General features: G+C 48.3%; 1 protein-coding gene across 1 annotated transcript; it reads left to right on the top strand.

Moving 5' to 3' along the window:
- The first annotated feature begins 669 nt into the window (after positions 1–669).
- Positions 670–11,310, top strand: LMO2 (LIM domain only 2). The gene is made up of 4 exons (XM_047693114.1): positions 670–806; positions 929–1,157; positions 5,273–5,488; positions 10,295–11,310. The coding sequence occupies exons 1-4, from the start codon at positions 800–802 to the stop codon at positions 10,512–10,514; spliced, it is 672 nt and encodes a 223-aa protein (XP_047549070.1). The 5' UTR covers positions 670–799; the 3' UTR covers positions 10,515–11,310.
- Positions 11,311–13,216: the final 1,906 nt, after the last annotated feature.

The following is a 13,216-nucleotide window of genomic DNA, read 5'->3' as shown; positions in this document are numbered from 1 at the left end:
CCGCTCGCACAGCACCAGCCGCCTCTCTGGGGCGCGGACGCAGTCACAAGCCGGCCGCCAGCACAGCCGCGCTGTCCGGGACACCCTCGCGCGCTGTGTCCGCGGACCTGGGACCTCGAACCCCGGACGGCCGCGAAAGCCACCCGGAACGCGTGCATTTCTGTATGTGCTTATTCCACGTTCTTGTCTTGTCTTTCTTCCGTGAGCGGCCTGCTGGTTACTTTCAGGCTTAGTTAACCAAAAGGGAAACGCCGAAGAGGGGAAGCCCTAAAGAATGATTTAGATGCAACCCAGCCCCCCCCCCCCCCCACGAAGGAGCCGTGTTCACTGAGCGACTCCCCCCCGCCCCCGACGCTGGCCCCTTTAAGAAGCCAAGTCGGTCCTGATGCTGCTGTTTGTATTGCTAATCCCCAGGAGCCCCGTTTAAAAAAGGGGGGGGGGGGGACCGGGCAGCTGTCTCTTTAAATGTGATTTCCTTCTATTGTATTTGAATCGTGATCAGGAAAAAGGAAATGAAACCAGAGACAGAGGGAAGCTGAGCGAAAATAGACCTTCCCGAGAGAGGAGGGAGCCCGGGGAGAGAGGCACGGTCCCCTCCCCGCCCCCAGGCGGCCGCCCCCTCCCTGCCCTCGGCGGCGAGCTGCGTGCCGCGACCTGGGTCGAAGGTGCGAGGGACTCGGGGCGGCCGGGCGGGCGCGCACGATCCCCGCGGGCGGCGCGGAGCCGGTGACAGCGCGCGAGCCGAGCCGGACCTGGCGGCGGCGGTGGCGGCGGCGGCGGCGGCGGCGGCGGGACCGAGATGGAAGGTTAAGTCCTGAGCAGCAGCAGCAGCTGCAGCCGCTGGGGCCAGGCTGCGCGCCCCGGTCCCCGCCTCGGCCGCGGCGCGCCGGCAGCCGGGTGATTCGCTCTCTCTCTTTGGCGTTTGAAGGGAGCGCGGTGACTGTCCTTGAGCGCGGAGGGGCGAGCTCGCCGCCGGAGCGCCGGAGCAAGAGGAGGCGCAGGAGCGGCGGTGGCGGCGGCGCCCGAGCACCCGAGGGGGTCCGAGCCCCGGCAGCCGGCCAGCCCCGCGCCACAAAGGGAGCGCCTCCGCCTCCTGGCACGCCACCTCCCTCCCCAATGTCCTCGGCCATCGAGAGGAAGAGCCTGGACCCGTCTGAGTAAGTGTGGCTCCTCTGCCCCTGCCACCCACGGAGACCACGGCCTCCCGCCCTGGAGCTGCAGGGTAGCGCCGGCGGCCGGCGACAAGGCTCCAGGTGCGCGCCCGCAGCGTGCCCTTGGCTCCCTCTGCCTTACGCGGGGCTCCCCCCTTACTCGCGGGTGGCTCTGGGGACAGTGGGAGAGGGGTAGGCGCCCCGCGGCAGGGAGAGGAGTTCGGCCTGGCACCTCTGCGGGCCCCTCCCGGCTACCTGGGACGCACCTCAAAGACACCGCGGGCCAGAAAGTTTACACGGGAACAGGCACAGGGGGGAGCTCGGAGGCGCGCAGGTGCAGTCCCGAGAGCGTTCTGGGCTTGGTTCTGCTCCCTTCTCACCTCTCGCTTCCTCGGTCCCCATTCTCTTTGTCCACTTGATCCTGGAAGGGGGGACATTCCAAGTGGAGGCCTCCCGAGTCCCCTACGGCCCCCTTAGCGGTGCGCAGGTGGAGCGGCAGCCAGCAGCGCCAGGGACGGGCGGGTGAGGGGGTTCGAGCGTCCACCTAGGAGCTCTCCCTGGCCTCCAGAGACTTTCGAGCTCCTAAATCCGGAGTTAATTTGGGGTCCACTGATGGGGGCCTGTGAACCTCAAAAGTTAGTGCACCATTTTGTGTATAGGTGAATTCTGGGGGAGCAGTGGCTCATAGCATTTATCACAGTCTCAAAGGGGTTTGGGGTCAGAGAACGAGAGCTCTAATGAACATTTGCCGCATGTCTTTTCTGAGCTTTGTACTGGTTTGGAATGTTCCCCTTTCCCAACCTATACCTCCAATCCATTCTTTAGCGTTAACAAGGGAAGAAAGGGTTGTTTAAGATATCATTTTCCCGTCAGCGCAAATGCCCTTTTAAGATTCATTAGCTGTCTGGTATTGAGAATTTTTATTCCTTTGAAGTCCCCATCTAATCCTTTGAAGGGATTTGTTACACAGACCAAAGGAGCTGGTTAATGACTTGTCCATTTGTGCTTTTAAGAGGCATTTGTTTTCTCTTCTTTTCTTTTCCTGCTTTAAAGGAATTGTGCTTTCCTGATTGAAGTCTCTCCCTCCCCCAGTTCCAGCCATCTATGGTGTTTATATACCTGGGCTTTACCCTCAGTTACCAGCATAAACACTCAGCATGCTCTTATAAAATACAGGAAGTACCATGATCCGGTGAGAACATAAACATCACTCTTCAATCTTGAAGGCTCAGACCCCTGTTCTATAAGGGGCCAGGTCTGTTCTAAGGAAAACACAGCTTCCTTCAACAAATGCTTGGGAGAAAAAGAACATTCATTTTTAAAACAATGTATCTCCGCAGATGCCCGGTTTAAAGGGTGGTTTGCACACTTTTCTTATAAACCTAGAATTACAACTTCGCCCTCAGTTTTTAGAGCCTGGGCAAGACCCTAGTAATGCAAGAAGAGTGAACGGGATGTATTGGTGCCTAATGCCTTTTCAATCAGCAGAACTTAGTCAACTAATCCTTTTATTAGGAGATAAATCTGGAGGTTTCAGTTCCCTGAAGGAGGTTTGCTCTTTTCAAAGTTTGTGCTTTTTCACTGAGGTTAGAAAATGGGAACATCCTAGCCTCAGAGTACAGCAGGCATTTGCTGAAGAATGCTCATCCTTCATTTCACCGTGTGCCCCATAAAGACGGGGTCTACCTGGAGATGGACAAGCTAGTTGGGAAATTACTGTAGCACCTCCCACTCCCTTCTTTTATTGGAAATTGTTGAGCAAGGATCCCAGAAATCCAGGCTGAAGTGATATTCAGGTATAAGATTTGGGGTAGGCTCCAGGAGAATATAAAATATTTATTTGAGGGTGAATCCCACTTATTCATTACGTTGGAATATCCATGAAACACAATGTGATATTATCATTAATTACAGAAAGCTAGATAGAGCCAATATCTTATCCTGTCCTTTCCTATCTCATCTTGGACCGTCACAATGGCTCTTTGCTTAACATTTCTACCGTAGAGGAACACTGTCCTACCAGATGCCTCATTGTGTATTTACTTAAAGCCCACTTGGGTCATGACTATGGGCATCTCCTAGGTAGGGATACAAGTTTGCCTATAGGCGTTTGCAAATGAAACATTTTATTTATTTATTTACTTACTTACTTATTTGCAAATGAAACCTTTAGACAGAAAGCCAGCCAGAATTCTCGAACATAGAGATTTACTCTACCACCTACCTATGAGTAACAAGAGAGGTTCATTTTAATTCCAGGCAATTTTGCACCAGCAAAGTGCAGATTCTCCTTTTTCACAGATGGTTGGCAGCATCACCATCAGGCCATCGAGTGTGGTCAAGGTTGCATGAGTATTTCTGGAAGCCCAAAGTCAGACTGTGGGCCGTGGAAAGAGAAGACATGCGTTTCTTAGTTGACGCATGTGAAAATGCTGGGGATATTATTTTTCAGAAGGGAGAATGGAAGTACTTAGGTGTAACCTGTGGAAACAAAGAAAAGCGAGTGAGGCTTCAGTGAATTCTTAAAACTATTTAAAGTCTTGAGTGTTTAAAAGAAAACTGACTTGGGTTTCACATTTTCTAATTCTAAGAAGGGATCATCTTATGAAGGACACTGACCCTTGGTCTACAAAGCGTGGACTTGGCTTCAGTATTCCTAAGTACTCAGGGAGGTGTGCACTTTCTAGACAGAGGCACCTGAAGTTGTCAGAGTACGTGATCAACACGAATTACCTGTGTCTCATCTTCCCTCAGTATAATGGGTGCTGAGCTCTGTGGGCCCGGGCCATCTCAGGACACAAGGTCACCTGGCAAGTCACTGTCAGCTAGAAATAGGAGATAGATTTATACCCTCAAGATACAGAGAAGGAAATTCCCTTTGGGAATCCCATGGTTGGAAGTGCTCCATTTTAAAAAAACATAATGGATTAAAAAAAAATTGTGTTTGAGTAAGATTCAAAAGAGCACTTACTTGTTAATTGTTACAAAGCAATAGGTATTAGGTTTTTCCTGTGTTCCATTTGGTGTGGGAATAGTTTCTTTCCACTCTCTTTTATTTTCTTTTGGCAAATAAAAATATTTATTTAAAAATGTAAAACAGTAGTATCCAGATTCCAGTGAAGCCAAGAGGACTGCAGATCCTATCTGACTTTTTAACGAAGAAACACATCTCACAGGCTCGCTATTAGCAATTGCCTGGATGGAGATTTCAATCTGTTTAATCGCCTTCCACTTTCTTGAAAATAATCATTACCCTTTCCTCATTTCTTTCTTAAATCAGCTTTGTCCAAATTGGTTTTGCTGTTGTAAATCTTTTCACATGCAGAAAGGTCTGCTTAGTGTCCCTTATAAGTCTAACAATGGCCTTACTACCTGGGCTTTTTCTTCAAGGATTCACTCAGTAATAAGGATGGGATGTGGAATTTCTGTTTAAAAAATTTATTTATATATATATATATATATATATATATATATATATAACTTTTATATATATATAATATATATATATATAATTTTAAAATAATAATAATGAGAATTTCTATTATATCCTGATGGAATTTTTATTTGGAACCAAGAAAACAACCTAATATAATCTTTGATTGGTTTCTTCTTTCTTCCTCACTTCTGCTTTTCGTGCAGTTGGGAAGGGCTTGGGGTAGGATGGCACGGAGATTCAACAGGGAACTTGCAGATTTTGAGCCCTCCGGGTAGGCAATTCTTTTCTAGCCTGGAGTGCCTCCTGTGGGGCTCAACAGGGCCCTTGAGTCTAGGCCTGGAAGGAGGAAAAAGAAGGAGAAATGGGAAGAGACCGAAGGAGAGTAGGAAGGGAGGGTGGAAAAAAGAAATAAAAACAAGAGAGGGCAGAAGGCCCTAGAACAGTGTAGGGCTCGGGGCCGGGGTGCAGAGCCACTGGCATTTCCTTCCATAGCATCGAGGGTGGAAGGCCTCGCTCTCTCCTGTCCTGACCCAAGCTAGCTGGGCCCCTCTGCCATCTGGCCTCTGGATATGTAGCCCCGTCCTTTCTCCTGTCTCCAAACTGAAACTGTCCTATTCAGCCCAGAGCGATGGCTCACCCCTGGTGCTCATCCCAAGGTTATCCCTAACGCGGGTCTTCTTTCCAGGGAGCCAGTGGATGAGGTCCTGCAGATCCCTCCGTCCCTGCTGACATGCGGCGGGTGCCAGCAGAACATCGGGGACCGCTACTTCCTGAAGGCCATCGACCAGTACTGGCACGAGGACTGCCTCAGCTGTGACCTCTGCGGGTGCCGGCTGGGCGAGGTGGGGCGGCGCCTCTACTACAAGCTGGGCCGGAAGCTCTGCCGGAGGGACTATCTCAGGTACCCTCCCTCCACACCCCAAGGGGCCCCGAGATGGGAGGGTGAGAGGCCATGGACAGCTGAGTCTCCGTCTAGCTCTTCCGCTCCGGCCACCTGCCCAGATGTCCGGGCCAGAGGTTGGGTCTCAGCTGGCCCATGCAGAGAAGTCTTCGGCATCTCTTCCTGTTGGAGAGGCATAGTCGCAGGGACACATTCCTATGTCAAATACTAATTTTTTATAGGTGAGACAATGATGAACACAAAATTCCCTACAGTAGTTCCTTTGAGGAGCACACCAGGAGAGGGGCCTGGGAGGGAATCACAGAGCGCTCCGCAGGAACCAGGAGGCTTGGGGTCGAACAGCTGGATGATGGGTTCTTAGGGGTGCACTTAATGCTCCAAAATACATATATAGGTTATAAAAGATTCTTTTGTAGGACTCTAATCTTATGTGATTTAAAAGCCCTGAGCTTTTGACTATGACAGGGCAAAGGTTCTGAGATCAGCTGTCGGTTGAAGTCCTGGCACCACAGCTTTCCGACTGTGACCTGGGGCAAGTTCCTTAGCGTTCCTCAGCCTTTATTTCTTCCCCTATAAAATGGGGGCAATAGCAGCACCTACCTCCAGGGAGGAGGTGAGGATTCGATAGGGTAATACGTGTGAACTACTTGGCTTGGTGTGTGAATATCAGATAGATGTTAGCTGCCCTTATAACTAACCCTCAGGACATTAAGTCTTTCCTGCCTAATGAACAGAGACAGAAGAGTGGAAGCAAAGGAGCGCCTGGGTGGCTCAGTGGGTTAAAGCCTCTGCCTTCAGCTCATGTCATGGTCTCGGAGTCCTGGGATCAAGCCCCGCATGGGGGTCTCCACTCCGTGAGGAGCCTGCTTCCCCCTCTTTCTCTGCCTGCCTCTCTGCCTACTTGTGATCTCTGTCAAATAAATAATAAAATATTTAGTCTACGGCCATACCACCCTGAACCCGATCTCGTCTGATCTCGGAAATAATAAAATATTAAAAAAAAAAAAAGAGAGAGAGAGAGAGAGTGGAGGGAAAAATAGGAATGCTACAACACCCCGTGAGACAGGAGCAGAGGATATCTCTGATGCTCTGGGTCATACTGTTGGCCAAGTGAATTTTCCGGCACTCAATGAGTGCCTTTGCCCGGAATGTTCTAGCATTTCCAGTTTCATATTAGCTGCTGTGGAGGTAACTCTGTGCCCTCTACTGTCAGATCTGCTCAGCTGTGTAGCTGTCAGTTTCTTGCCATCTTCCCGTGGCAAAGGGTCCGTGGAGCACGAAGCACTAATGCATTAGGACCACCCAACCCGGAAGCTCGTTTAGACTCCACTGCCCTTGGCCGCCAGGCTACCTCTTCCTCCCAAACCTGCCCTCAGAGCATTTTTACATTAAAAAAAAAAAAAAAATGCAGGCAATTCCACGGTGAAGGAAGCTTATCTGTTTACCCAGAGATGGATAGAATACGCTTCCCCCCCCCCCCCTAAATTCTCTGATAAAGCCCTTGCACATTTGGTGGTTTGGAGAAAATAAGTTGAGTTTTCAATGACTGTGATTATAATTTTGGTCCATTTTTTTATTAAGTTACAAGAAAATGGAACTGGGATAAATAGAGACCTGATTTTGCTGGCTACCAGTTTGCCAAGTCAGTGCAGAAAGAGACGGGTAAATGATTCCCATTGGGCCCCCTGACTACATCCCTGTCAAATCATTTGAATCTTATTAAATGAAGTGCAGATAGAGTCAGGTCAAAAGGAGCTCCGGCTTCTCCCTATCTCTGTGGCTTTCTGTAACGTTCGAGAATAAACCCAGTGCCGCCCGGGCTTGTTCATCTTTTGCATTTTTAAAAAGAAGAGAAAGAAATTGTCTGGGAGAACCCAGTGTTAATTAACTTGTGTCTTGGTGACATGAAATAATTCTTCTCCCTGCTACATTCCTAGGCAACATGTTAATTAACTCTCTGTTAGTGCCGGCATTTCCAGCCATCTTTTAATATTTATATTATTGTTATTAAAATGGGCAGGAGAAAGCTTAAGACATTGACACCTCTTGACAGAGGAGAAAAACCTTTTTTTTTTTTTTTTTTTGCTTCAGGGATGGTCCTTTAGCCATGGACTTGCTTACCTGCATTCTTAATATATCTGGGAGCATCTTTTAAAAAGGCAAGAGTGAATAAGTGGGGGGTCCTGTGATGAAGTTCAGTCCTTCTTCCCTCCCGGGGGGAACTTCTCCGCCTCCTGAGGATTGCCCATGGCTGACCCGCCTGTTACAGTCCTTTTCAGACATTTAGCCTCAAATATTCATGAGATCCCAGTGCAGAATCTAAACCCAGCTTCTGCTTGCTGCTGGTGGGTTGTGCTGCTGGGAACCTAGCAGTAGCTGCTCATGTCAGTGTGGAGCCCCCAGATTCCGTCAAACCCCTTTCTACCGCCTTTGTGTGCAGTGCACCTCCTCCAAGGGTTTTATTTGCAACACCCAACATCTGCATCTGTTAGAGCCAAAGTGTACCCACTGCCCCCATACTGCCAGTGGATCTTAATACTGGCCATTGACCAATGACTGGCATTGCAGGAACCTTGCAACCTTGCCTGGAGCCAGGCAGACTCGGAGACGTAACTTACATCCCGGAGTCCCTGTGCCATCCTCCTGGCACTCCTCTCTGAGGGCCTTTGCTGGAGACTGCAAATTTGCTTGCCTTCCTCCCCTTCTATCCAACTTCCCTTGCCTCTCACCGGCTTCCCCTGAGAATGATTCCTTAATAATTCCTCTCTTCGGGGTCTGCTTCCGGGATACCCAGCCCAAGGCACCAGTTCTTGGCGCCGGAGGTGAATGCTCAAATTAGATGTTAAGTCCTGGCTTATTTTTCCTATTAGTAGAATCTTAGGCTACCAGGGCTGGAAGGGGCTGCAGAGGCCTTTTCTTCCAGTTCCCGTGCTCTACAGCTTATGACACAGACATCAGAAGAGAAGATGTCCTTTGGTCTGGGGCACCTGGCTCATTAGAGGGACTAGAACCAGCCTCCCAAATATGAGTCCTTTGTCCTTCCCCTTATTAACTGCCTGATGTGCACTGTAATTTACCCCCAACGTCCCTTTAATAAATGCTCTCCTTCCTTAAGGGTCACACACCCCACGTGTTGGCTTCAAGCCACGGACGCTATTTTGTTGGGTCGTTTATCCTCACTCAGTCTCAAACTCAACTTACTGAACAGTCAGGCTTTCCACTCTGTGACCTCCAAGGTGGCAGCTTCCTACAGCTCGGCCATCTGCTATGCTGGGAGAAAATGTTCTCCCCTTCCCCCCCCAATGAGTTTGCCCCCAGGTGGTGCCTCAAAAAAAATGCTCAGAGATCCTCAGATGCAAAGCGGAATTCAGAGGGAAATTAACTGGCCCAGGCTCTCGCCACCAGCCCTTTACTCACAGAGGGCATCTTCCTGCTTCCATTAATTCTGCCCAAATGTTTCCAAATGTGTCAATTGACTGTCTTCCCTCCAGCCTCTCAGAATGTTCCCATCCATTCTCCACTATCCTGAGGTGACTAAGAACGTCTGATAAGAAGCAGCATTAACCTAAGACTGTCCTAAAGGTTGGAGGTGGGAGGGGCGCATTATCAGGCACGTGTGAAAATGCTTTCCTTTAGCAGGACGGTGCCTTTTGAGTACCCCGACCTGTGCTAAAACAGTCATTGGGGGCTTCGCCTTTGGTGGTCGGTGCTTTGACAGTGCTCGGGTGATCCTTTTCGTAGCCCAGTGAGGCAGATGCTGGATTACTGCCACTTTAGAAGCTCAGAGGGACCCGAGGTCCCACTATGCTCACCCCGTCCTCAGGGCTGGTCCTGGATACGCGCGATTTCGCTCTTGCGGGCTGATTGCAAAACTCACGTGGAAGGGCCCCTGACCACAATGGCTTCTCCCCAGAGTGTCTCAACCGGGAGACCTGAGAAGGTGCATTTCTAGCAAGCCCCCAGGTGAGGCAAATCTGCTGATCCCGGGAACACAGCTTGAGAACGAGCCACTGCCCTGGGTTCCACCGTATCACCTCTCCTACCTTGACAGTGAATATTTGCTTGAAATAAGTGACTTACTGAGACTTAGGGGAGTCTCAATTTCAGTGTCAGAACAGAAGTTTCTCCAGAGATTCATGCCACTGGGACAGCCAAGGACCTTGCAGCGAGCTCTTCTGTTCAGTGTGGAAAGAGGCCGTTGGTCTCCCAGATCTGCACCGAGTATCTCCTGTCGAATTCCCTCTGTCTCCTAGAAGCTGGGGCTCCAGAGAACAGTCATGCGGAGGCGGCCATCTTAGCTTAGGGAGGAGATGCAGACCAGCCCTTTCCACGGGTGGGATCAGTGGTTGTTGCCATGAGAGAATCCGGGAACCCCAGAAAGATGCCCATTTCACTGCATTCCTGCTCAGTTCCTCCTCAGACGGCCCCCAGAGATTTACTCCAGCTCTCCTTCTAAAATGAAAGTTCCCCTGGGAGGGGACTCACAGTACATGCCTCACCTCTTAATTCAAATCACTTCAGCTAAGGCACTTCCCCACAGACAAAGGGCCCCAGGGCAGCCTAGAGCAAGGAAAACTAAGAAAAGGGGCAGGTTATGCCAAATGCAGATGCCCACGGGTTGCAGCCTCCTCCTGGAGAATCCCCTTCCCTTTGGGAAAGACCCCGTGAGCTTCCCCAGACCCACCTCTTCCTGGTTTCCTGACAGGTTGGAAGTGAGCCTCCCGTATGGAACCCATCCTCAAGTCCTTTCTGCCAGTTTTGTGTCTGCCGATGTCTTCTTAGCTTTTCTTTCTGTTTTACCCCCAGGCTTTTTGGCCAAGATGGTCTCTGCGCATCCTGTGACAAGCGGATCCGTGCCTACGAGATGACGATGCGGGTGAAAGACAAAGTGTATCACCTGGAATGTTTCAAATGTGCCGCCTGTCAGAAGCACTTCTGTGTGGGCGACAGATACCTCCTCATCAACTCTGACATAGTGTGCGAGCAGGACATCTACGAGTGGACTAAGATCAATGGAATGATCTAGGCCAGAGTCCCCCAGCCTCTCTGGGCGGCGTGTTTCACTGAAGTCACTGTCTCCATGGGGTCTTCACTCTTGGGCACTCTGGGGATTTGAGGGTGGGATGAGGCATTTCTTAAGGGATGGTGGATCCTCCCTGGGCACCATGACACAGCATCCAAGTGACATAATACAAGGGACAAGGCTTAAATCTGACAAAATGAGCAGGCTTTAGGGAGAACTTATGGACAATGGCCACAGCCCCTCCATAGGAACTGACACAATTAGTGACGAAAAGGAGCATCCGGGAACAGGCAGGCACATACTATCATCCTAGAACCTCACAGCTACAGAAAGGGACTTGTGTAAAGACCCGTTAGAACCTTGACCCTTGAAAACTAGAGATGTGCAATTGATTTCTTTTCTTCCTGGCTTTTATGACAACCCTGCTCTAATCACTGTCCTCCACACAAGGCAAGGACAGAGAAGAGAGTGACCACCTCCCCAAGGCCTTCAGCTTTGGACCCAAGGGAAACTGCATGGAGACACATTTCAGTTGAGAATGGAAACAGCAACTTTTAACCAAACAATTATTTAAAGCAATGCTAATGAATCACTGTTTTTAGACACTCTGGTTTGGAGGTGAGGTGTTCCACAGATTGTTTCTATACAAATGTAAATCTAAAAGCAAAAGTTGTTCAACTATTTTATTATCTTAGATTATATCAAAGTATTTGTTGTGTGTAGTTAAAAAAACTCTGCGGACAATAAAAATGACAGACTGAAATGAAGTGCTGTTTACTTGATTATGAGTCATAATTTGGGATGGCAGGAAAATAGCTTTTCATACTGTAAAGGAGAAGTAAATAAGCAATTCACTTTTAGGTCAAATAAAAACTGCCATTTATTGCTAGGGTTTAGACAAGGCAGGCACGTTTCTGTATTACTAGCAATTATATAACAGGTCATCATGGAGCTCAGAGGGATGTAGAATAATTAAATTGTTATTGTAAAATGTGTATTTCACTTCATTGTATAGAACGAACGGAAGGCAAGATCATTGCCTTTGGGAAACCTGTAACCTAGAAAGGACACAAATACATAAAACAGATTCCCTTTGGGAGAGAAGGTAATTACCTAGCTTGAAATGTGGCAAAGATGCTGAGCTTGACACTTCGATTTTCCAAGACATGTGTCTCAGGGTATTTTATGACAAGTGGTTAAGAGGACCTTACTTTGAGGATTTAAAGCAGGCCATCTTGGTTGGTGCCTTCGCCTTCCACCCTATTAAGGGCCCCATGAACTGACTCAGAGCGCCACCTGCTGGCCATCACCTCTCAGCGCGCTAGTTAAGACGGACTCAAAGAGAGACATACCTAGATGGATATACTTCGTTTCATAAAAAAATCGGCAAGCACCAAGAAGTCTTATTGTGTCTAATTACCAAGACATCAGAAATATGTATCTAATGCTATAGCCAGTTAGCTTTGGTATTGCTTTAAAACCTCCATCACTTAGGTTTGTATTTTTTTTTTCTTCTCAAGGTGAAATAATTAAGTGGTGGCTCTTGGTCTATAAAATGCTAGAAATGGTTGGGAAATTTGATGGTGGCCTATTTAAAAGAAATCTAATTATATCGCATTGCAACTTAGGTGGTGGTAACTTGCTGCCAGTGAGGGGATATTTGTTCTAAGTCAACAGAAGGGATATGGTTCTTGAGTTGTGGTCTCTGAATCGGTAGTAACAGCATCACTTGAAATAAGTGATTTATTAATTTTTTTAATTAAAAAATTGAACATTATTAAAAGTTATTAATTAAAAATGAAGATTTATGGGTTCTGCTCCAGACAGAACGGATCAGAAACTCTGGGGATGGGATTCAGCAATCTGTGTTTTAATAAGCCCTAAAGTTGATTCTGATGCACACTCATGTCTGAGAATGGCTATCACAAACATTCCACAGTTAGGCAGATCATGTGCTCTTAAGTTGTTAATAGTTAATATTTGACACAGAAGGTAACCAGTAACTTATCCACACGTAGACAAGCACTGTCTACTCATGGAATTATACATAATTTTGTCACTCAGCTGACAACCGTCATCTACCAGATCAATTAGAATGCAATACCCCATTTTTAACCATATCAACATCCATTATAATAATAATAATATATATCAGCTCTAACTATCTTGTGGGCAGTTAATTTTTAAAAAAATTTATTAGACAGAGAGAGAGAGAGCACAAGCAGAAGGAGCGGCAGAGGGAGAAGCAGACTTCCCACTGAGCAGGGAGCCTGAAATGGGGCTTGATCCCGGGACCCTCGGATCATGACCTGAGCCAAAGGCAGACCCTTAACTGACTGAGCCACCTAGGCACCCCATCTTGTGGACAGTTACTGGAGCAAAATAAAAATGATTCTTGCTTTTGGAAATGTAAACTCTATTCTTAATCCCTATTGTAGTACAACACAAGATTCAAAAACCCAGCCAATAGCTTTGCCAATCTCAATAAAGCAATGAATATTTTCTATGTGTCAATGGTACCATCTTGCAGAACTGTGAATGCACGGGTAGGGTCTCTGTGGCAAATCACCCCAAATGTCTAACCCACAATGGACTTGAGAGGAAAAACATGTAGAGAGACCTCATGAGGGACCAGCTCCTGGAGTCTACCCATGGTCCTTGCCTGAGGACCCGTGGGCCCCAGACCGAGAGTCAGGAGAACAGAA

Source organism: Lutra lutra, chromosome 10 (genome assembly GCF_902655055.1).
Source record: "Lutra lutra chromosome 10, mLutLut1.2, whole genome shotgun sequence".
In the NCBI taxonomy this organism is placed as follows: domain Eukaryota; kingdom Metazoa; phylum Chordata; class Mammalia; order Carnivora; family Mustelidae; genus Lutra; species Lutra lutra.
Note: the sequence above shows the minus strand (reverse complement) of the source record. Positions and strands in the feature narration are given on the sequence as shown.

What these genes read in the sequence shown, in the direction of transcription:
- LMO2 (XM_047693114.1), top strand. An exon ending in AAGAGCCTGGACCCGTCTGA is followed by an intron (nt 1,158 to 5,272) that starts GTAAGTGTGGCT and finishes TCTTCTTTCCAG; the next exon opens with GGAGCCAGTGGATGAGGTCC. An exon ending in TGCCGGAGGGACTATCTCAG is followed by an intron (nt 5,489 to 10,294) that starts GTACCCTCCCTC and finishes TTTTACCCCCAG; the next exon opens with GCTTTTTGGCCAAGATGGTC.